The sequence below is a fragment of the Pithys albifrons genome, chromosome 22, assembly GCF_047495875.1.
Source record: "Pithys albifrons albifrons isolate INPA30051 chromosome 22, PitAlb_v1, whole genome shotgun sequence".
Lineage (NCBI taxonomy): Eukaryota > Metazoa > Chordata > Aves > Passeriformes > Thamnophilidae > Pithys > Pithys albifrons.
Window position 1 is genome coordinate 1,888,646 of NC_092479.1, and position 24,681 is coordinate 1,913,326.

Sequence of the window (24,681 nt, forward strand, 5' to 3'; positions counted from 1 at the left end):
CTCTGAAGACTGGGGTTAAACACATGCTGTGCTGTCTGGGCTTGTGACAGCCCCTGTTTTATTAGCTCCAGCTAATTTCTGTTTGTTTGTACCAGCCCTTCCCTAGAGAGCTCTGAGGCTGTCCCTGTGTCCATTTCTTTTCCAAATGCATTCGATGAGGGTCATCTGCCTTCCTCCATGACTGCTGTCTCTCACAAACGCCATGGGCAATATTATGTTATTTTCAGATGCCTTCAAGCCTCAGCTCCTGGAGAGCTGTGGTTATAGCAGCAGAGGCTTTGGCCTCTGTGACCATACAGAACAGAGCCATGTGCATGCCAAGGTTAGAAACTGGAAGTCAAAGGAGAGATATCAAGAGTGCTGAGGTATATTTGTGGATCTTGTGCCATTTAGGCACCTGATTCAGGGGTTTTTTTTGTAATATGTCTTTGAACTGATTGGATTTGATTGTGTTGCACCTCTGCTTCTTCAGCCAGCAAAGCATCATTGCTTGTCCCTGTGTGGCCCCAGCCACACTGTAGGCTCATGCTGGGGCACTGAATGCTATGGTGGTTTCCTCTGGCACTCCCCATAGCAACGACTCTCTTTGGGAAGCTTAGGGATGGTCCCTGAGGTCATTACAGCACTGGGTGTAGAGATGGCTCAGAGGTATTCCCCTGAACTCCCTTCAGACAGGGCACAGAAGCATTTTTCTCCATGCTTGGAAATGCCTGGGCATCAGCAGGACTTATTGCCATATACATTTCAGCAGTATATACTCACTCCTCACCATCCCTCAGGTGATGTTTCCAGCTTGGGCCTGGGGCTGTTGTGGTGATTTCACTTGGGCTCAACCTCTGACTGCTCATACTCATCTCCTCTCAGGACCAGACTGTGCTGCCAAGGCATGACCTTACATGTCTTTTTGGGTAGCTGGGGCATAGTGGGGCAAGGAGATGCTGGTACCAAACTCATGATCCCTGCAAACTTTTGCTTTGTATCTCTGTACAACCCTGCTCCCTAACAGCTCCATGGTGACTGTGTGCCCACCTTAGGCAGCAGAGCCTTAGCTCCACTTCAGCAAGACAGAAAATAGGCAAGAAGGCAAGTGCAACCCTGGTGCTCTTGGATAAAAGGACATTAATGCCGTTAATATCCAGCAATCAGAATTTCTTAGACAGAGAACAGTGCTGCATCTCCTTCCCTCCTGCTCATCCCCTGCTTGTTTAATGAAAATCAGAGACAGCCTTTAAAGAGCTGCTTAGCATTTCAATACGTTTAATATCCTCACTGATATGGGAACGATGGATATTACCAAAAGGCCTTTCTTAAACTCTCCCCTTCTGCAGCTGGTGCTCCTGGCTTGTGTTTGTCTCAATTCCAATTCCAAACTGTCTCCTTCAATGAGGAAAAATTATGATAAGATTCTTTTTTTAATATAAAGGATATTAATACACAGCATTTCTGATAATGACAAGGAGAGGCATGCCAGGCCTCCCCAGACTTGACCTGAATTGATCGGGTGCTGATTGCTCAGCTGGCCAGTGGTTCCCACAGTCATCCCTCATCACGACTGACACCAAGGGCTGGCTCTTTCCCTGGCATGAATAGAGGCAACTGGGCACCTGTCTGTGATAACAAGGAAGGGAACAGCATCCTCCACCTGGCCATGCTGAAGGACTAGGGGAGATCTTCAGCTGTGTCATCTCATGAAAGGTTCTGGCTTGGTGACTACTCCCCCGAGTAGGAGGCCAGGCAGTGATGGGAATACTGGTGAGCTCCAGCAAGTGCTGGACAAGCAGAAAAGTCACCACTCCACCTGCTTCTCAGGGCAGGCATCTTGCTGGAAAAGGTCCTGAGACATTAGGAAAAGAACAACTCCAGAACACCGGAGAGGGAAGAGAATGTGTCAGGCTGTCCAGGAGGCAGGGAGGAGGTGAGACATGTTCCCTGTGATCCTCAACCTTGCAGCTGGCCCTGACACAGCACAAGGAATTACAGTGATGTAGCACCCTGATTGCTTCAGGTGAATTGTTACATGGATGTGGATAACTTGTCAGCATGTGTATGCAGCAGATGCCAGTTTAAAGGGCTGTCCATAGGCACTGTTACGTGTGGCTCACTGGAGTTGCCTGGGAATTATTGCTGACAGCTCAGACTGGGGCATAAAATGCAAGTTTTGCTGGGGAAAGCCACAGCAATACGGAAGTGCAGTGGGGGGGTTGTCCCACCTGCATGAGTCCTCCTATCCTGGGACCTCTGGGGCTTCTGCCATAGAGCCAGGGTGGTGGGCTCAGGGTTGTGGGGGGGAAGGCAGTAGGAATCCAACTTTTAAAATTCCAGGTTTCAAAGGTCCTTCAATTCAGGGCTGTTGCCTGGAAAAGACATGGATGGAGCATTGTTCATGGCCATATGGGTGGGGAAAGTCCCTCAGGAGTTCTGTCCCCTCACCCACAGTGTGCAGTGCTTTGCTGGGAGGATCCTGGACCTCTGCTCAGGGTCATACTTGGCTCATCCTTGTCCTCTTCCCAGAACCTGATGAGTGGGGCGAGGATGCACACTGAGCTTGGTACAGGGCACCTGTGTCACATCATCTCTCTTCCTTCTGGGAAAGGGGTGTACTGCAGCGGACACACAGATGAACAAGTGTCAGGGTTTAGAGACCTGCAGCAGGGCTCTGCTCCCTGCCCTGAGCATCCCCTTCTCTGCGGGGAGTGGAGCATGGAGCCTTGGCTCTTTTAGTGTCCTGACACAGTGGCATGGGAGTGGAGAAGGTGTCATTGTCTTGATGACTGCCACCTATGCTGCCTCCACCAGCCTTGACCCTAAGGCACATGGCCCTGCAAATACTACAGGGGAGCAGAATTGCCTGAAAGTGCTGGAGAAGTGCCAGGACACCAGAGGCAGAGCTGCCCTCCCCAGCCCAGGCACAGATTTGCTTTTGCGGCGCTGCAGTGGGCAATCCCTGGGTGCAAAGGGCAACAACCACTTGGGTCTGAGCTGCCAAGTTGGTGAGAAGGCTGTGGTCTCCCTGCTAAATGCACAGTGACCTGGGTGGGGCTAAAAGGGGGTACAGCCAGGCTCGGCTCCCGTCCTTTGCTGATCCTGCCTGTCAGAGCTGTGCTCTCCTCTCTCTGCAACATCTATAAATATCCTTCCCATCTTCGTGACAGCCCAGTGTGGGACCATGGCTGAGGAATGTGGCAAGAGACTCACCAAGGAGCAGAGGCAGCAGCACTCAGCCAAGTGGGGTGGGGTGGGGGGCAGCTGGCAGGCACATGGTGGGCCCTGGCTCAGGCCAGGGAGACATGACTGGGAGCCTTGGCAGGGATGCAGGTGGGCAGACGGGCCAGGAATCCTGGCATGATGCCCTCTGTGCTTCTGTTTCCTGAACTGTTTGGGGTTCTTGGGATGCCTTGTGACTATGGAAGAGGTCTGCATTCCCATGCAGGAGCATCCCATGTTCTTTCTCAAGTGTTTAATGCTGTACCAGCTCCCACACCCCCGACAGTGTTCAGCTTCCATGCACACACATTGATTATGCACATGAGGCACATCCTGACCACAAAACCAAGTGTCCAAGGAAACCAGGATGTCTGCTCCTAACCCCACACCCCATCGGTGCCCAGTGTGTGTGCACTTCATTATGGTACAGAGTTCACACCACCCCAGTACCCTCTGCACCCACCACTGGTTGCAGACACCCCATTACACATCATCCTCTCATCCCAGAGCTGATAGTGCATCTGAGTGGCCTTCCATTCCCTGGGATGGATTTGGGGCAAGCTATTGTGGAGTCACTGTGTCTTGGCTCCTGCAAAGCTGCTTTACAGTCTATGACAGTGCCCAAACAGCACAGCTTCTCTGGTGCCCTGGGTCATGGCAAAGCCAAAAGCTGTGGTGAGGTGCATTATTTGGTAGCTCTTGGCACCTTTGCAAGACTGGAGGACCCAAATTCCTGTGACACATGAAGTTGGGATGACATCACGGGACTGGAGAGTCCGCATGGGCAGCTGGGTTGTGTTAAAGGTTGCAGGGTTACTTTGGAGCATGGCAATGGGAGCCCTGCAAGGCCAAAGTTGGCTTCTGCCTTCCCAGACCTTTGTTTCCAGAGCTTGGGACAGAGATCACGGAATCCCAGACTTGTTTGTGTTGAAAGGGACCTTAAAGACCGTCTCATTTCAATCCCCACTCAACAGACCAGGTTGCTCCAAGCCCTGTCCAATCTGGCCTTGAACACTTCCAGGGATGGGGCAGCCAGGGCTTCTCTGGGCAACCTGTGCCAGGGCCTCCCCAGCCTCACAGGGAATTATTTCTTCCCAATATCCTAACTAACCCTGCCCTTTGGCAGTGGGAAGCCATTGCCCCTTGTCCTGTCATTCCAGGCCCTTGTCTAAAATCCTTCTGCAGCTCTCTTGGAGCCCCTTTATGCACTGGAAGGGACTCTAAGGCCTCCTCAGAGCCTTCTCTTCTTCAGGCTGAACACCTCCAGCTCTCTCAGCCTGTGTCTGTAGCCGAAGGGCTCCAGCCCTTGGAGCATTTTTGTGGCCTCCTCTGGACTCACTGCAACAAGTTCACATCCTTCTGATGGGACCCCTGAGCTGGAGGCAGCTCTGCAGGTGGGATCTCACAAAAGCCATGCAGACGATGGTGGCAGTGTGAATGTTGTCCCTCTGTCATGCCTGGCTCTACTTGGGCACCGGGAACAGGGAGCAGAAGGATCCAGCACGAAGTGGTGACAAGCCCTTTCAGCACAAGTTGATGTCTAGGTCAGAGCAGCAATGTGATAGCTGGTAGAAAATCTGCTCTCTCTGCAGGGATGCAGCTACTGGGGTGTCACCTGGGGCTTCCTGGTGGCTTGGTGTGATTTGGGAGACCATCAGCCCTAACCCTTTTGGTCTAAGGTCCACTGCAAAGACCACTGTGTAGCTGCAGCCCTGGCCCAACAGCACTGCTCAGACTCTGTCAGCTGCCTTGGGAACGTCTGGCATTCTCCCGAGCCACAGTTGTGTTCCTGCCTAAGCTGCTCTGCAAGCCCATGCCATGATACTGCTGATGACAGGATCTCTCCAGCACTGTCTCCGGACAGACAGCTTCCCAGGCAGGCAGAGTGAAACACCCCAAGGGACCTGAGGCCCTCTGCCATTCCCAGGTCCTGGTGATGAGTGGTGCAGACGTGTCCCTGCAGGCACAATTCTCATCCATTCTGAATGAGAAATTGTTGCCACCACATGCTGTGAGTTGGGCAGGGAGCCCCTCTCAGCTCAGGATGAAGCTGCTAGTAGTGCCATGGGGTGCCCTGGCATGGGGTGCAGCATCTCTAGGGAACACACTGGAATACAGAGTGGAATGGAAGGTGTGTAACACTCCCTCCCTCCCTGACCCCACTAAGCAAGCCTGAGGTGAGCTTTATCCAAGGGATGGCCTGACAGAGGCAACGCAGAAGGATGCATGTCCTACCCTGTGTGCCTCATCCTGGAGTGAGTTCCCAGGACAGGGGAGAGGTGCAACAGCACATCTGCTCCCTGGCCAAGAGCACACAGAGGAAGGAGCAAATAACCCCCTGCACATGGCATTGGTGGGCGTCAGCATCTGTGGTTACCACAGGCAGGTATTAGTGATTGTTCAGCATTTAGATGGAGAAGCAGTCGTGGCCGCTGTAGGGGGTCTGTTGACAGATGTCGAGTGTTTAATGCTGAGCAAGGTACTCACCTGGCTTGGTAATTCTGGCAACTTCAAGCAGGAGGGATGCAGAAGCTGTGGAAAGGATGCCCTGCGCTTCTCAGGAAGCCAAGGGCCCTGTCACAGGGCATCCTTGCCCAGTGTCTGGTCTTTCCCCCCAGCACAACTGCTTCATCGTCTCAAACTGCTTTGGAAAAGGCTGCTCCTCTCTCAGGTGGCCAACGTGGCTGTAAATAAGGTGTTGCTAGTCCTGGCCCTGCTGTCCTCTACTCCCACTGTCCCAAGTCAAGGGCAAGCAGAGAGTGTCTATCCCAGAACAACGTGCCATGGAAAGCATCGGGTTGAGGGTCTACTGCCTTTCTTCCCCAGACATGCAAGGGGAGCACTTACAAGTGGTTTTCCTCTCCATGCACACTGGGACGGATGGGTAACCCCGTCCCCTTCACACCTGACCCCTGCAGGGCTGCAAGTTGGTCTGTCGCCGCAGCCGGCCGAGAACAGCAAAGAGGGATGGGCGGCACGAAAAGCAGAGGCGACTGCAGGAGCATTGCGAGGGCGGGAGAATGAGCGAAACTGGGGAGTGGGAGCCCGAGTCGGATGCTGGGTCTGGGTACAGCGTGCGCGTGTGGCGCGGGAAGGGGGGCTCGCTGCAGAGCCCACCCAGCCCATTGGCTTGCGAGCGGTGACGGGCAGGCAGCTCCCTCCCTGCTCGCTCGCCTGTGTGGCTGCGAGCAATGTGCGCAAAGTGCCTTTGCATTAGCCGGTGAGTGCCGTAGCTCTGAACAGAGGTAGCTCGCTCGCAGAGGTGCTGGGACGACAGAGGTGGCCCCGTCCCGAGCCTGGTGGCCACGCCGGACCATGGCATGGGCACAGGGGGATCTGACATTCTCACTCTCCATCGTCATCGCGTTGGCTGCCTGCCTCTCTGCCACCACGAGCGAAGGTAGGGACCGGGGTGGCCCTGGAGAGACGGGGCAGTGTTGGGGGGACCCGCGGGGTGGTTGCGGCTGTTTGGATGTGTCCGCATGGGCTTAGCCCTGCCGGGCTTGGCTTCTCCATGCTCCCAGGGGAGCGCAGCTCCAGGTTCCTGCCCGCCTGAGTTTACTGGTCCTAGAGCTTTTGCACCAGAGGCAAAACTTTGGAGCTGGGCAGGAGGACCCGATTGTGCAGCAATGCCGGCAGCTCTGCCTCCCTCCCCTGCCAGGGCTCTGCTGCAGCACGCAGGGGTGGCTGCAGAGGGGACAGGGACACCGGCACCAGCTCAGCCATGTCGATCCCCATCGCTGGAGCTGGCAGCAGCGCACGCAGGGCCGTGCATGTTGGCCGAGCAGCGTGGGCTGTGATGGAGCGAGCGGGTGGGCACAGAAAGGTGTGCAGAGGATGTGGGGAGCTGGAAAGGGCACTCAGGTGGGAAACTTCTCGTGAGAGAAAGGGCTGGAAACTTCTGAAGTGGAAAGCAGGGATGCAGCCAGGGTTCCTCTCCCGACATCTTGGTGTCAGCCACATCAGGCCTGCTCCCTCCACCTGGCTGCTCTACCATGCCGCCGGCTGCCCTCATCTCTGGCCTTTGCCCATGTCCCTACTCTGGTATCTCAGGCCCCCTCAGCTTTGGCAGTGCTGCTCCAGCTCCTGCCACCCGCCCGTTCTCCTGCCTCCCTCTGCCCTGGCAGCAGCGGCACGGCTGCTTCCCTGGGCTGCTGATCTTCATCACCAGAGGTCTGCCGTTCCCATTCCCGAGCGTGTCCTTGGCAGTGGCAGCAGCATCCTTCCTCCCTTCTGCTGTGCTTGAGAGCCACAGCACAGCCCTCTGCAATGAGCCTCAGAGGTGGTGTCCCTATCCTGAGCTGGCAGTGGCACCTCTCCTTGACCCTGCATCCCTGCCATCCCTCTGGCATGCTGAGGCCCATGGACTGGCACCGCTGTGCCTTGTGCACTTTGTGTCACCGTGCTGGGCCAGGTCCTTGTGATTGCTGCCATCTTCCAACACCCATCAGCATCTTCCTCACTTATATGCACCATTTCCAGCTATTTGCTGTTCCTACCCCCATTTTCTACCCACTGCCCGCTTCCTGGGACTCCTTTTGCTCCTTTTCCTATCAGCATTCCTGCCTGTGCAGAGGGATGCTTTGCTGGGGATGGGCTGTGAGGGTGCAGGATGGGGCCCCAGCACCCTGACACCTCCAGCCCTTGCTTGGCCTTTGCTCTGTGGTGCAGGATGCTGCCCTGTACCCCCAGCTCCGGGCAGACAATGGTGCAGGATGCTGCCCATGCTGTCCTGAGCTCTTGGCGCTGCAGCCGCACAAAACCAAACAACCCTGCCTGGACTTGGCGGACCTTGGGCATGGGCAAACAAGGCCAGGGCTCTTTGCCAAGGAGATCACTGATTGCTGGGGTGGGTTTTATGATGTTTGCATGGACATCCAGGCCTGGACTACTGTCTCTCTGCCCCCGGCTGGGAAAGACTTGCATGTTTCTCAAAAGACTTGGAAAAAAGCTATCCTCAATAACAGCCTTGGTCAGGGGATGCACGGGCCTGCAGATGAGCTGGGCTCTGGGACAGACCAAGCAGGCTGGATCTCGGTTAGACCGAGCAGAAGGTGCTGGGTGGCATCAGGAAAAAATGTGGGACTCTGAAGGACGCTGGTGGTGCTCTGTCTGACACCCCGAGGGTGCTCCTGTCTCTGTGGAAGCTGGGGCTCTGCTGTGCCATGGGATGGGGCAGCTCAGCACCAGTCAGGCCCTGCAACACAGGCAGTGGAGCTGGGTATGGCTGCAGGCTCCTCCAGCTCCCAGTGTCCCAGGGTGCTGGGATGGGCTGGGAGCAGCAGCCATTCTGGGGCAGCTGTGGTGCCGCTCGTTGAGCGCCCTGGCACGGGGATGGGACTGGAAACGTGGGGAAACGTTCCAAAGCGCAGCCCAGTCTTGGTGTCTCCCACTCTCCAGTTGTACCAGGTTTGGCTACCCCATTCCTACAGCACATGGAGTGCGTGGGCACGGTGTGGAGGTGTAGCCATGGCACAAGGGGATCCCTGCTGCCCGTCACCTCTGCCTGCTCCCACAGCCTCTCCGTGCCCTGCATCCCTGGCTGTGCTCCTCAGCAAACCCAACACTGGCTGGAGAACTGCAGGGTAGAAAATTACAGCCGCAAAGCAAATTTCAGGCCGTGTGAGCCGCGCTTCTCCTGCACGTATCGGGAGGCAATTGGTGTATAAAAACATGTATTTACCCCCCAAAACAGCGTCAGTCCTAGTTTTTGCCTCTTCCAGGAGCGTCCAGCACCTTCCTATTTCCTAAAACATTTGTTCCAAGAAGTTTTAGGATCATAATTTTTTATTCTTTTCAATGTTGCGTGTGGTGGGTGCCCAAGAAATAGGAGGAAAAGGGAATCATCATTCCATGGGAAATCCCCCATTTCAGCACAGCAGCCACTGCAAAATGTATTGAGAGGTTTTTATAGAGGGGTGAAAATTTGCAGGATGTGGAAGATTTTTATTTGGAGCACTGAAAAAAGAATTGTCTGAAATTGTTAAATTGCTTTAGAGCAGGGAGGTGTAAAAGTTATTTTCAATAATATGAAGATAATGTGAGAGATTAAAATATTTAAACTACTGCACACTGAGTTGCACAGGTGAAAATATTAAAGTGGATATTTTATATGATACCATGATTTAAATTTAAATAATAAAATATGAATTTTTTTATTGGAAGAAAATCAGAAAAGCAGAAGTTACTACAATTTAGAGCTTGGATGGGAGGGTAAGAAAATTGTATTTTCTGCCAAAAAATGGCACTTAAATGCCGCTGCTGGGATCTCCTCCCTCCCAGGTGATGCCCCCAGATCAGCTCTGCCTTCCTTCTGTGAGGTGGGTAACCTTTTCCCCCACCACAGCACTGAGCCCGTGGCCTGCGAGTGAGCTCGGGTGGGACCGCAATGGGGACATGGTGCGGCAGGGAAGGGGCAGCTGGGACTCTTCCCCAGCATTTTGGGGCACAGCCGAGGCAAAGAGCCGGTGACAGGGATGGGCTGATGTATAGGGCACGCTCTGAGGAGCCAGTGACAGGGAGATGCTCGTCTTCTGGCACCACAGGGTTGGTTTTGTTCCTCCACTCAACAGGGATGGGGTGTGGGAGAGCACCAGGATCCTTAGGAAAACCCATCCTCTTGCCGCGCTGCCAAATCGGGGCCAGAGGAAGGGTTCATAGCGATGTCTCCCACTAATCTCTCATTGTAATCTCATTAATTGCCCTTCTGCTCAAACAGAAAAAGAGGTAAGAACTCATCTACACATTCATTCAATGCTACTTTCCTACCCCTCTGCAGCAATGCTGAAGTCGGGGCTGCGGGAGAAGCAAAGCGCTGAAAGGGAGAGGAAATTGCCTTTTCCGTTTTCAAAAGGCTGTGGGAATGTGTGTTCCTCCGTAAGAATAGGAAACGAGACTTTAGGCATACAGACTTTTGGTAATGGGGGGTGGAGAAGCATTACTTTCAAACAGGGACCTGATTTGGGCTATGTTTGCAAAAGAAAAAAAATTGGGGGTGTCTAATTTTTTTATTTCTGCCAAAATGCTGATGTATATAAAGCCAATAAAGCACAATTTTAGGTAGGCTTACAGGGATATGTTTTTGGTGTCATCTTCATTTCCATTATTCTTGATTTAATAGTTTATAAAACTTCTGAAAATCAAGCCCCCAAATTTGCTGAAAAATAACACAGCAGCACATAAAACACACTTACTCTGTGAGGGTTTTCGTTCTTGAATTCTTGTTTCCTGAAATCGTGAGGGGTTTGTGTCCAGTGACAGTAAATGGGCACCCATTTTGGTGACAGTGGAAATGGATCTGATGAAGTCAAATTTAAGTACAACTGAAAACCGAATGAGTTGCTACAGGGAGGAAAGAATTCCCTATTTTTTCGATTGCTGAGAAATTATTAGGAAAATATTTTACCTAAAAGAAAAGCAACAACTCAACAATGAACTCCAGCGCCAAAAGATGCTCAGGGAGGGAGGGAGGGAAGGAGAGCTTGTCCCACACATCCCGCCAGGGTTGGCGCTTGGGTCCCGGCGGGCAGAACTTGGGGAAGTGTTGGTTTCGTTGAGACATCCTGATACCTCTGCTCTTTGTTCCAGTCAGGTCCTGTGTTCTGCCCGTCCCTGCTGGCCTTGCTGGCAGCCTTTGGTGCTGCCTTTATCTCCAGGGGCACATCTATTCATATGATAACTCTATTCATACTTTTAATAGTTCATTCTCCTAACCCGGTCTGTTTGTCTGGCCAACACTCAAAATGTCACAGGGAAGCGATTAACTCCTTCAGCCCTGCGAGTTCAAAAGTGAGTAGTGGGATCAGGCAGTCATTTTTCCTTCAAAATGAAACAAAACCTGCCATGTCCTGCCCATGCTGATGCATGGCACCCAGAGTCATAAATAACCACATAAAAGATGTTACTCCTTAATTGATCAGATCCAGGCACACCAGTAAAACCTGATGAAATGTGTTTGGCCCAGGGATTTCATCCAGCAAAGTATTCACCGTTTCTCTGAAGACATTGACAAAGGCAGACCCAGCCCTGACTTTAATAATCCCTTCCATGGGCTCATCAGTCCCAGCCTTTAAAGCTTGGCCTCCTCTTTCCCTAATACAAATTTGCTTGGCTGCCCCTTCCAGCCATTTGTTCTTGTTAGGCTTTTCCTGCAGGGTTAGAGCCCATATTTTTGGCGGTGGAAGTGTGCTGAGCGCACCTGTGCGCCGTGCAGCCCTCGTGAGGACGAGCAGATTGGGCTTTGCAGATTCTCTTCTGGGATATTTTTTTACCTCCAGCCCTGGCATCATGGTTGTGCCTGTGGTATTTTTTTCTCTCTCTTCAGTTTCTTGTATTTAAAATGTTTATTTAGCCACATCAGTGAGTGGCAACAACACTGGCTGCAGCTGGATAGATCAGCTCTATCCCAGTTCCATCCCAGCATCAGCAATGCCACAAGCCCACAGATCCTTCCTTGGATGAAGTACCTTCTGTGCTGTGTACCTCCCATGCAATTTTTAAGGACTTTTGTGGTATTTAATTACCAGTGGTATGAGATATTCAGCCTGTCCCCTCAAACGCAGTTAGCATTGGTATTTTTGTCTGTGAAAATGTTCCATTTTAGAAATCTATTTTTAAGAGAGCAAAGGCAAAAGCCTTTAAAAGAAATTATCTTGCTTTAAAAATGTCACTGGGGTACAAACAGCTCAGCATGGTTTAGGGTGGCCAACTGATGTGAGAGCAAAGACATCCTCATAGAAATTAGGGAAAAAGCATCCAAAAGCCTGAAAAACTGCCATGCAAAGCCCCTCCAGATAATCCAGATAAGCGAGCACATTTGTAAAACCCATGTTTCCTTAGTGAGGATTCCAAAGAGGATAACACTCCAATCTTTGCCAGGACTGCTGGGACAGGGGGGTTCATGAGAAGGGTAGCATGCTGTGTTCAGGATGGTGCAGGATTTGTCCTGTTCCTGGACTCCTGAATCTGACCTAGGTACAGATCTCCAGCCCAGGTCCACCTGAGTCACAGTGGGTGGCATGGGAAGGGACAGTTTTGGGTAAGAAATCTGCAAAATGCCAAACAGGCAGGAGATAATAGAGTGGGCATGCGGCTTATGTGTGGGGAGTGAGATGCTCTAGGATGAGGACCTGGGATGGTGCCAGGAGCTTACCTGGCATGAGCTTCAATGCCTAAAAAAATGCAGCAGAGTTCAGAAACCTCAGGCCAAAGCTGAAAACACATTTGTGTCAATTTTATTATACCCAACAGATGTGAGAAAAGAGAAGAGGGAGTCAGGTTTTGGCCATCTGGGCCATGTCACACCACACACACAGCTGGTCTAAGGACTTTTGGGCAAACCCCTCTGGACACGACTCCTATTTCTTTGAGTCTGTACCACACAGGTTTTGCTGACTGCAAGTAGATGAGATGTATTTTGTATTAGAAAACTTCCCTATTGTTTTTAAAGGCTGACATGGTATTGCATTACTGGTGACATGAGGTGTTTATTCTGTCCGTGTACCTGTGCTGCAGCTTGGTGGGAAGTCCCAGTTTGGATACAGGTCCATTACCTGTTCCTCAGGCTTCTAGGTTTGGGGACAGTGGTCAGGGGTGCCAGGAGCCACCCTTTGCTGACATGGCGGTTGAATGGATCAGCTCTCACAGGTCTTTAGCCAGATGAGATGCCAAGGAATAACTGTGCAAGGCATGGGCTCCTCTCTGCTGAGGGATGCGGCTATGTCATCTTGCCATCCTTCAGGCTGGGGACAGTGATGGAGAGAACTCATGTGTGACTCCCAGTTGGCCAAATCCAGACCTGGGGGGACACCATTTGTGCCAAGCTCTCATCCAGGGCTGCAAGGACCCCAGTGCCTGCCCCTTCCCCAGCCTTGTCACAGTTTTGCTCCTTCCTCTGCTCACATCAGATGTTTCCATGGAATTTCTTGCCTCCCTGACCTTTCTCACCCCCCATCCCCAGAGCCTTTCCACCTCCTCCTCTGGCTTCTGCCCTGAATTACAATGAGCCCAGCCACACCTTGAGTCCGAAAGAGCTCCTTCCCCACTGGCATGAGCTCCTGGACTAGCAACATTGAAGCAGAGGCTCACTTCTCTCTCTGAGCCCTGCATCTGGCCCCATGCACCCATCCTTGAGCCCTGCGACAGCCCAGGGGGTTTGATGTCTCCACTCAGCTATTTATGTCCAGCTCTGATCACACACTGCTTGCACTGAAACCTGTGAGTGCCACAGTGCAGGGGTACACACCAGTACTGGGGACACACATGCCAGTACTGGGGATACCCACCAGGACCGGGGACGCACACCAGTACCAGGGAAATACATACCAGTACTGGGGGTATGCACCAGTACTGTAACACCCTACCCAGCAGTGGGGAGCGTATAGGCTTTAATTCGGGTCTCCTAAGCCAGTGTGCCCAGCTCTCCCTGTCTGTTCCACCACAGATAATCATCAGGAGTCTCAAAGCGAGCAGGAAGCACGACCATTTTACACCTCTATTTTCTCACCTGTAGTTTTGAGAGGGAACATCCTTTTGCTGTTTGGTTTTTGATGTGTGCTTTATTTTTTTTTCTGGGAAATAAAAAACCTGCCCTATAATTTCAAGGTTTCTAGTCTTAGAAATACTTTATTCAGGGTGTTTTGTTTTGTTTCGTTTCATTTTTTACATTATTTCACAACACCTCAGCCCTACCACAGGTTATGCTCTTGCGCTGCACATTATCTTACATGATATCACGCAGGGGCTGGAGGGATCAGATTGATAATTTTATTTTTAAAACCTGAACTGCAGCTTTTTGTTAGCACTGATTGAACAAACAAGCTTTCTTCCTACATCAAAGTGTCTGCTGCTCTGGGTATAGTGAAAAGGGGTGACCCTCTGGGCAGTCCTTATGGGCATTACTGCTCCTGATGCATTACGAAATGATATAAAATTAAATACAGAAAGTTCATAGCAACAATCTGGAGGTCTGAGAAGAAATCCTGAAATGGGAATTAGGGCATGGCCAAAAAAGAGCATTGCTTTCATTTGAAAATGTTTCTTTTTGGCTTCTTTTTTTGGGGGGTGTATTTGTTGGTTGGTTGTTTTGGATTTACACCACCCCCACCCCCCCCACCTGATTCTCACAATTCCAGAAGTGTGGAAATCCCACATTCCTGCTGGATTTGGTGATATTTTTCAGACCTACCCACACCGTTTTTCTAAACTCCTTCTCTGGGCAGCCAAGGCCGGCGGCCGAGGGGAGCACCATCCCCGCTGTGTCTGTAGTACGTGCAGCCTCGTGGATGAGCCGCTGCTGGGCAGTTCTCACCTGCACCCGGTCTCTGGTCTGGCAGGGCAGCACCCACTGTTGCGGTGCCGACCCAGATCTGTGGGGCACATCCCCTGTGCACAGCTCCCATATGAAGAGAGCTGACCTACCTCCCAGGCTTGCTGCTCCTCCCTCTGAGCCCCAGTGCATGGCCTGCTGTGTTGGAGAATAAATGGTTATTTTTCATTCCTTAAAGATAAATATTGTCCCAGGGACCAGGAAGCTGAAAGCAAAGCTTCCCTTCCTTTCTCCCTGCCATGTTCCAAGGCCAGTAAGACACAGCTTTGTGTCTCAGCTTTGCCTCAGGAGTTGGAAAGGTCGTGGCTGGCTATTCAGCGGGCTCTTGGATTAAACGGTGGGACACAAATAGCTGACCCACCCTGGCCCCACCTGCCCCTTCAAAGTCCTGTCAGAGCTTACAGAAAATGAATGCCACTGGCTCTTGTTCCCCTCCTCTCATGGAGCCTCTCCCTGCCCCTTTCCCATACCCCAACTTTCTTCCCGCTGTGGGTAACCCTCCCTGTGTTGTTCCCCCATGGAGTGGGGCCAGTGTGGGGGGTGCAGACCCACTTGGAGCTGCAGAGCTGAGCCTGCTGCTCTTTGGGTAGTGGGGAGCAGGAGTGTCAAACTGCGCTGATAGGAGTTTAATTACTGATGCAAAAGGCGTTGTTGCATGGGGGGGAGCCTTGCTGTGAATCTTGGAAGGCCTTTGAAGTTGTGATGGAGAGGAACTGAAGCCCAAGGGAACAGGGCTGCTCCCACTGACCCTTCCTCCCCATGCCTGCGCTACAAAGCCCCTGCCTAGGAGGGAGATGGTGGAGTAATTAGGGGAAAGACTGCAGTGGGTTAACAATTAGTGAAGGTGCTCAGAGCTCTCTTTGGTCCCCCACTGCTCTTCCAGAGGCTTGGGCTCAGCACATCCCCCAGCGTCTCAGCCCCAGACTTGTTCCACCACCCCACCATGCAGCTCTGGGTGGGCTGAAGATCCACAGGCTGCCCTAGATACCATGAGCCCATTCCTGAGCCTAGGATGCCTGAATGTGAAACCCCAAGGTGCCCACACATCTTTTTGTAGGGATGCAATACATCCCTGCAGGAGCTGTGGCCACCAGTGCAAGGGGTGGGAAGGGCTTCTGAGCATGCACTCTTTATAGATGATATAGATATTAATATAGATATTGATATAGATATAAATGATATAGATATAAAATATCAGTATAGATATATGACAAGAGATAGGTGGTCTCAGGAAAAATGCACATCCTCTGGTTGCTAGTCCCTGCCTCAGCTTCCTCACTCATCCCAAGCGGTGTTAAAATTTGGTAGATAGGGGTATGGATACAGATATAGATACAGATCCAAAACCAAAAGTATAGGTATAAGTACCATATATATATATCATATACAGGTTCCTACACTTCCTCTTGGACTCCTGTCTGATCTGTATCTATGAGGCTGCAACATGCACTGCTCACGCACCATTACCCCATGCAGGAGGGTCTGTCTTAAATGAGGCTCTGTCCCCAGACCTCAGTTGGTGCTGGGAAGCGACCTGCTTGCTTCTAGGTGCTTCCATTTGAACAGGCAATCAGGATTGACAGCTTTTCCACCACGGTGAGAATTTCCACTCACACCTCCTGGTGTTTTGGCTCAATACGCTGAGGCAAGGCCAAGGCACAGAATACAGGAACAACAAAATGGTGCTCAGGAAAACAAAATGGAGCTCGCAGTTTGAGACTGATACGTGCAGACAGTCCATAACATCAAACAGAATTGCCCAGCTGTAGGAGAGGGGTCTCCCAAACCGACACATTTTCTGAAAAAAAATGTTTCAACAGAAAGGGATCTTTTGTGGTGGTCTCGCTCACCCTCCAGCACTGAGGGCAGGCTCTGAGCATCACCCCCGGAGAAGCAGCGCAGTCAGATGACCTGCGAGAGGGTCTGGGTAGGAACTTGTCGCAGTGCTGCGGTGGGTTCCCTTTGGAGCTGGACTGTAGCCCGGTTTGTAACAGGCTGGGGTTTGGAAGAGTCTCCCCATACCCGAGCACAGCATGTGGCAGTGCTGCTGGATGGCCACTCATACCCACAGACGTGTGTGCTATACCAGGACCTAACGCGAGAGCTCTCGGACATGCAGTGCCTTTATGTTTGTGCAGTGCCTGCTGTGGTGCACTTAATGCACAGGACTCCTGAGCACTAGGCTGAAATGCTGGTGAAGGAATAACAGAAATAACTTAGACCTCTTCCTGCAAAGAGGCATGAGGAATCTCACCACGGGTAGGATGCAGGGATACAAGGTGGTGGGCACCAATCTACAAGGAGACAACTCCTTCATGTCTGTGAGACAACCACATAGTCAGCATGGTGGGATGGGGTGTGGCAAGCCGGCTTCATGTCCCACACACCACTCTGCAAACAGGTCTGGGGTACACCTCACTATGTGGTCTCAGCATCGTTTTTCACAACATGATGCTCCCACTGGATCCCAGTCTGTGCAGGCTCCTTGTGCTGCCTGGGGAGCAGTGGGAGGCACCCGCACCCACATCCACTGCAGAGGATCTCAGCGTGGGAAAGAGGGTGCAGAGACCATGGTCGGGGGAGACAGAAGGTCTGTGAAAACTCTCCCCTCCCTGCAACCTGCCTGCTGAGGGTCACCAGGACCATGCTCCTGCACTGTGAGCAGGGAAACTCCCAAGCCTGGGCTCCTGCTGGGCGAATTACCCAGGGAAAATAGGCAGAAAATCTTCAGATTAACAATAACAAATAAAAATGGATTTGAGATCTCCGAGGTAATTACTCCATACTGAGGGCAAGGGGCCTCTTTAGCAGTGGGAGCAGTGCTGTGCGGGGAGTGGAGGGGCTCGGCCTGCTGTTGGGCCAATGGAGCCACACATGAAACGCTGGAAATTCTTTCAAATTGTTCTGCTAACATTAATAAATGCCTCAAAAGCTCCTAATCTGCTCTGTCAGGAGCATGACGTATGGGTGTTTCACAGCCAGCTCACGTCTCTGCTCCTCTCTCCCCTCCTCTCCTTCCCTGCCTGGTAATAGTAAATGAAAGTGACACCCATTCCTCAGGCTGCAGGGACCAGCCTCACCCTGAGCCCGGGCTGTGCCAGGGCTGGAGCCACTGGCCTGACGTGCCCTGTCCCCACTGGGACAAGCTGGTCCTTGCACCAAGACCAGCGTCGCCCCAGAACCCATGGACCAACCCAGACCTGGTGCTGCAGAGGGATGCTGTGACAATGTGCCTCTAGCTCCACTTTGAAGCTACTGAAGGGTGAGAAAAGGCAGCCATCATGGATGCAGCACCCCAAGTGGAATTGATCTTACTGGGTGGCTGCAGGACAAAGAGAATGGGGAAAACTGGAGACACTTGGGGGTCCTGTGGGAGTCTTCTGCTGATAAGGGGTGATGAGGCACTGGGGCACTGGTGTTGGTGCCCACTGCACTCCCTCCCAAGGATCAGGGCACCCTCTCTCAAGCCTCCCTTCCTCTGTATCTGCACTGTGGAGCTGAGGCTTGGGCTCCTTTCCCAGGTGCTGAGCAAGTTAGAGGGTTATCAGGCATCGGCAATACTCTCCTCTGCTGGTGCTGTGGGATCTGGGTGTGGGGCTTGGATGAGTCCGAGGCAGCAGGGCCATGGCACCCTGCTTTCCCCTGCTGCTGACACTGCACAGGTAGAAACCAGGTAGAGGTTCCTGAGCACATTCAAAGGAGTCCTCACTTCTCCCCCCACACAAGCTGCTCTCCTCTTCCTGCAGTTTGCCTGTGGCTCCTCGTTTAGCCAGACTCCTGGTGGTGGCAGGGATGTGGAAGGCTTGGCTTTGATGGACCTCTCCAGTGGGGTGTCTGCCAGGCCCATGGGGGGTCACTTTGTGCTGGAGCCGGGCACTGCAGTGTGCAATTACAGCAGCTGCTGGAGTGCAGACTTCAAACCAGTGATGCTGGGAGGGAGCTGAGCCTAAAGGGCTTCCAGAGGAGAAGCGTCCAACTGAGGAACGATGCTCCAGTGGCATCAGTGTTGGCCTAGGGTGGGAATGGTTGACAACCTGGTGTTGGCAGGTTCTTTACACAGCCCCTCCTTGCTTTGCATCCCCTCCAACCTGTTGTTTGCAGCTCCCTCTCCTCATATCCAGCCAGGCAGTCCCTGTCAGCAGATGAATGGCAGCGAGGGACATTGAAACAAGTGTCATGTGTGGTTCAGTTGCTCACCTGTTGGAGGTGGGGACAAAGCTTTCTAACACAGCCTTTTGTTCCTGTGTTTTCCAGTGAACCTGCTAGACACGTCAACAATCCCAGGGGACTGGGGCTGGATGACTTATCCCTCACATGGGGTAAGTATGAAGTGGCTGTTGGCACAGAGGGAACCCAGTGGGACAGGTCACCATGGGTCCCTGTGGCAGAGAGTCAGGGGATGAACAGGGTATGGACATCTCAGCCCCAGGTCAGTGCTTACAGGACAAAGAGACCAAGTCTGTTGGGAAAATGCCAGCCTGAAAGACTAGTAGTGAGATGCAGCTGTTTGGGAAATACCATTTAAACCTCCATGTCCCCTGGTAGGGGCCATGTTGTCACCAGGTCCTGAGCTTTGAGGGTGCTCAAGGGCTGGGTGTCATGCTAAGAATGCATTTCATTCCTCACTGCATCAGAGGGAACAGCCACAAATCACTGGAAATCTCCCAACCACCTGTAATCAGAGGAGTTTCTGTGGGAACAGGGCAAAAGGCTCTGGGGGGCCTCCCCTGTGCATGGTTCCTTATGGGGGCCAGGGATGCAAACATACAGCCCTGTGATGTGGCCGGGAGGGATGTTAGGGTGGTGATGCCCTTGTGAGCCTGCCATTTCCACTGGCTTGATCCTGTCTGCATGCCCCCTTCACTTATATTTCCATGTCCAAGGTTTCCTGCAGCAGCAGCTTTCAGGAAATAGGGAGTTTCAGATGTCAGAATGACCTGGCTGGAAGCATTTTTCTCATTCATTTAGAGAACAGAAACAATCCCATAAAAACACACAGGACCAACTGCAATGCACAGTGGGGCTTGATGCAGGCAAAAAACGTGCAAAATTGGGGTGCCTACCTGGCTGTTGCTGCTGTGTTGATTTTTCAGGTCCATTCTTTTTCATCCTCTCTCTGAACTAAACGGTCCTAATCTTTTCAATTCTACCTCCCACAGAAATCTTCCCAGGCCTCTAATAATTTTCATTGATCTGTTGCTTGAGACTTTCAGTGCCTGCACTGCTTGAGCAGGAGTGATCAGAACGGCGAATTCATAATAATACCAGTGATCAGATTCCTATCAGACTTTATTGTATATGTAAATATATTAAATCGTTAACTCAGCTCTAATTTTAGCAGTTAGCTGTTGCAATGACGAGTATCCTGGGAATGTGATAGATTGAGAGGTACAAGGTCAGAGGGGACCGCGGAACTAATTTGATGTGATCTCCTGCATAAATACAGGCCTTCAGACCTGTCAATTCATTCAGCTCTCAGAGCAGTCCAGCTTTTAGGAGAAAACATACTTAGCTGCAAAATTGCTGGTGCTGGTAAATCCTCCAGGTCCTGTGGTGATGCTGTTAACAGGCCCCTGTTAAAAAGCCATAGCTGTGAGGGTTTGCCTGACTTTGGTCTCCAGCCACCGGATCTTCTTCTGCCACTTCCTGGATGAGGCAGTTGTTGGCTTCTTCATCATCATCCATAGGCTGGCCTTGGTTGTGTGGATCCCTGTCCCGTCACTACTCAGCTGTCCTCTCATTTCTGCCAAATTCTGGCATCCTGGAGAAGCCCAACACACCTTCAGGGAGTCAGGGCCCAGGGCTTCCTCTGCTTCCCTGGGAAGAAGAATTTTTCTGTGAGTCTTTTCTGGGATTTTCTGAGAGTCAGGGCTGTTTCCCTTTGCCTACATCCAGTGCTCTGCCCTTCAGGCTCCCAAGGCAATTCCTCCCCACAGTCAGGTCCTCCACTACTCACAGACTGCTCAAGACTCTCCTTCTGGATCCTTTTCCATGAGTCCAGCTCTCCCAATGCCTCTGTGACTACATCCTAATGCCTGTTGCTTGCTGTCATGAAGGTGGGACTCATTGCATCACTGAGGGGACTTGGGTGAAGATGAATCCACACCTGAGCTGGTTGTCCTGGCAGGGCTTTGCACTCCCAAAGCAGACAAAAGATTAAGCCCAAAGGAGCCTCATTCTCAACACATCAGGGACTTCCATAGGTGGTTAAGGTGCAGCACATTCTGTACATTGACAAATCCAGGGGATGAATCCAGGGTGCCAACCCATTTGGGCTGTCAAATCTCATGCATTATGTGACTGCAGGCTGCTGGGGGTGGGTCTCAGGGCAGTCACTGCTGTGCTCCTCCTCTACAGCAGATCCCAGCAGCCCTTCACCAGCAATTACTGAACACTCATACACCTGAAGTCTCCATCTCTTATAATAAGAAATAACAATAAATTGCAATACCGGATGCCAAAAACGGGAAAGACTTACAACATCAGGTGTTATATAACACCCAATGCCAAAGCCACACTTTGGACATGCTGCTGTGTCCCTAACTCTCTGCATTTACCCTGTGCTTTTGCCCAGCTTGTGACGCAGAGTCCTGTGTTTTGATGTTACATTCTTGCACAAACAATTTTGCATCTCTTTTTCCAGATGGATGTTTTTTAATGGCTCTGAATACTTCTCTGGACCATGGTTCTTCCTTCATGGGCCACTGCATCACATCATCCTGAAAGACTATTTCATTCCTTTACCTTCCTGCTGCTCCTTCATCTCCAGGTCCTTTCTGAGTAGTAAATTTGCATTGGATCCAGTTGCCATCACCAGGAGATGGAATCGAGCACTGGTGTCTCAGAGAAGCTGTTGTAGGACATTCACTCTCAGAGCTGATGATTTGGCACTGAGCAGATGTCTCCTGAGCAGCCCCTACAGCAGGACTCAGGCTCGTATGAGAGAGATCTGGTGTGATCTCTGCCCTGAGAAACAGACTGAGTTTGCTGGTCACCATCTGTGACCAGTGCTTCTGGTATCTCTGGGACTGTCCCTGCCCACTGCACTGCTGTGGCTCTGTAAGCCCTGGGCTGGGTAGGGCTCAGTTGATGGTATTTTATAAAGGTACTGTGCTGCCATTTCCTTAATTTAGGTACTCTGGCTGAAAAATTGGTGGCAGGCCCCCCCCACCCCTGCTTCTTGCCAGCTCTTCTGCCTTGGCCACACTGGAGCATGCTCTGGGTGCTGGAGGGAGCAGGATTTACTCACAGTGTGTCTGTTCCATCTATGGACAGACACAGCATCCTCCTGCCAAGGGAGAGAATTGCTGAGCCGGGCTCCCCAGCTGAAGTCATGTTTGTTTTGCTTTATTCATCTCTCCATTCCCCCCAGGGCCACCACATGGGTGACACTGGGAGGTAAGTATCTCTGCCTAAGTCTTAGCATGACACTAAGCAGCACAGAGCCTTTGTTGCCCAACCAGAGGAGCCTCAGAAGGGGACTTATGTCTGCTGGCTCACTCCCTACTGCCCCATGGCCTGCATTTCCAGCACCTGCAGGTCCTGTCCCACCTCTCTGGGTCTTCTGGGAATGCCAGACAAAAGGAAGCAGCCTCAGAGGTTTCTTCCTCTGGGCTGGGAGATCCCACGCCTTCCGATAGTCAGGGCAACAGTCCAAAGCATCAGCATTGCAAAACTGGAAGGTTAGGATCTGAAAAGTCCTGATGTTTTCATCACACCTGTGGGAAAAGAGAACTTGCCCCACTGGAAGGATATTTCTCTTCTGGGTTTACTGTGGGCCAGCAAGAGCAGAGAAGCAGGGGCTGGGAGCAATGGGCACAGCGAGGGTCAGCAGAGCCATGGGCCTTGGGCAGTGTCAGACCATCAGGGAGCCATGCCTGGCCTGTTTTGACATTTTTTCTTGCCAGACAATTAACTGAGGGGTAATTGGCTGTAATTGCTGCTCAGGGGTTTAATCGAACCCCCCCTCACCTCCATCCCAGAGACACGTGCAGGAAGCGGAAGGGTCACAGGGAGCATCCCTGTCCCACAGGCTGCAGCTCCTCTCAATTATAACTTCAAAGGGCTCCCAGGAGCTTTGCAGCCTGCTCCTTTCCCAGAACAATTCCCTTTGCAATGAAAATTAAACTCTTATCAGTGTAGTCAAAGAGGCTGCCCCTTCCCCTCCCATGGTTCCCATATCCCAGTTCTCCCCAGCAAAACGTCCCAGTGCCCCAGTGCCTCTTTCTCCCCTCTCCTTGCTCAGCACATGACCTGCTGGGTCAGAGGGAGCCTGATCAGCCCCTTTGCAAATTGCTTTTCTACTTACTAATTAAAACACTGATGAGATAAGTCAACATATTATTAATAATTATTGTATCGTCTACTTTGATTTACAAAGTCAAACAGGAAATTATTTTGTTCAGACACAGGGTATCTAAGGAGCTTGAATGATGCCTTGCAAAAGCTTATTAGAATGGGAGTACCTTGAGTGCTGAGAAAGGCCCCCCACATGCTGCCCATGACCTCTGCATCTGCCACCCATCAGCACCTCCGTGTTCTGGCCCCACAACACCCCCTCACTGCACGGGCTGGGGTCAGCCCAGAGACTTGGTGGGCATCTGCCACCCAGGCGTCTGCTCCAAAACCTATCACGGAATCATAGAATGTCCTGAACTGGAAGAGACCCACAAAGGTCCTTGAGTCCAACATAATCCCCAACAATCCCACCTGGCATGCTCCGCGTTGGCTTTGCTGGTGGGAGCACCAAGACCTGCAGAGGAGATTTGCAGCTCCTCATCTCTGCCCCTTTGCTCCTTGGAAATGGATGTATCTTGAGGCCCCTGGGCACAATTAGCCAAGAGTGCTCCTCCCTCATCTTACAGTGCTCAGGGAGAAGACTGTCAGAAAGGCAGCAGATTTGCTGAAACACCCAGCTGAGAGCACAGACGAGCCTGTAGGACTGTGTTCCCAGCAGTGTTTGTGCATCAGGGACGAGGATTTCACAATGCTGTAAATACCCTGGGAAAAAGCTGTTTGCAGAGCAAAGCCTGTGCACCAGGGGACTTTTTGTGCCTGGCTCTGGCCCTGCAGCCAACAACCAGTTCATGGCTGGGATGAGCCCTGTCTATCACAAGGCCCCAAGCCCACCCTGTAAAACACCAGCCCCAGTCTGAGCTGTGCTGTCTCCTTTCCATTTCAATCCTCTTCAGGGTCATCTCTTTCTCCTCAGAGCAAGAGATATTGGGGCTCTCCCATCTGCCCAGGCTGTGTCTCTGCCCTCCCTCACTTTGATGTCCTTGTTGCATTTCTTGGGTTTCTCTTCCAAGCTGAGGCCTCTGCCTGGATCCAGGAATAACAACCAGCAAGTTATGGCTCAGACTGCAGTGAAATTAATGTTCTTTGGGAAAAAAAAAGATGGGTAGGAACAGAATATTAGAAAATAAAGATTTAAACTAGTAATTGAGATAAAAGCTCATCTCCCCGTGCTTGTTCAGTAAATGCTGGATTGTTGCTAATTCCCCAGATGCTGGTCACTACCAGGAGTTAATCACCTTCAGTGAAGCTCAGGGTAGTTAACTGCTTGACAAATCCCTCCTTAGCCCCAGCAGTGACTGAATTCATGGGGATTATCTCCATTAAGGCCTCCCATCTAATGATTTATAGCTGCAATAACATCCTTCTTTTTTTCCTCTCCCAATGACAGTGGTGCAAGGGACCTGGCAGCTCCTGGTGACATGCTGTGGCTCACCAGGAAGGAAAGTGCTGGATGTCTCAGTGGTCACAAAAGCTTTGTTATGCCAGGCAGACCTGGCATGCCTCCTGGAAGCTGTCCCAGGACTGGGGAGACCTTTTCCCTTGGCACTGTGAGGATGGTGGGAGGCTGAGCTGCTGCTCCAGGGGGGCAGTCTGTCCTCTGCTCCTCCTTCTCCTCTGCTATGCTACACAGGCCCTGGGAGACTTCTAAGACCTTGCACAGCTGCCCAGATATCTGATGTTTGCATCTTTTGCCTTTCATAATCTGGCAAATTTTTTTATAACTGGTGTTGACTTTAATTTAAACTATTAGGCAAAAGCCCTGAATGCAGATGCAATCATGTCCCCCCCAGCACGTTTGTTCACCATGTTAATTATGATGTCCTCATTTCCATCTCACTGGGGGATCTTATCGC

At 51.7% G+C, this 24,681-nt stretch overlaps 1 protein-coding gene across 1 annotated transcript in view; it reads left to right on the plus strand.

Annotated features, from left to right (window-relative positions):
- Positions 1 to 6,519: 6,519 nt before the first annotated feature.
- EPHA8 (EPH receptor A8) overlaps positions 6,520 to 24,681 on the plus strand; it is a 51,021-nt gene continuing 32,859 nt past the window's right edge. The window contains exons 1-2 of the mRNA XM_071576007.1: positions 6,520 to 6,604; positions 18,785 to 18,849. Of these exons, the coding sequence (XP_071432108.1) occupies positions 6,520 to 6,604; positions 18,785 to 18,849 (150 nt within the window). The remainder of the gene's footprint in view (positions 6,605 to 18,784; positions 18,850 to 24,681) is intronic.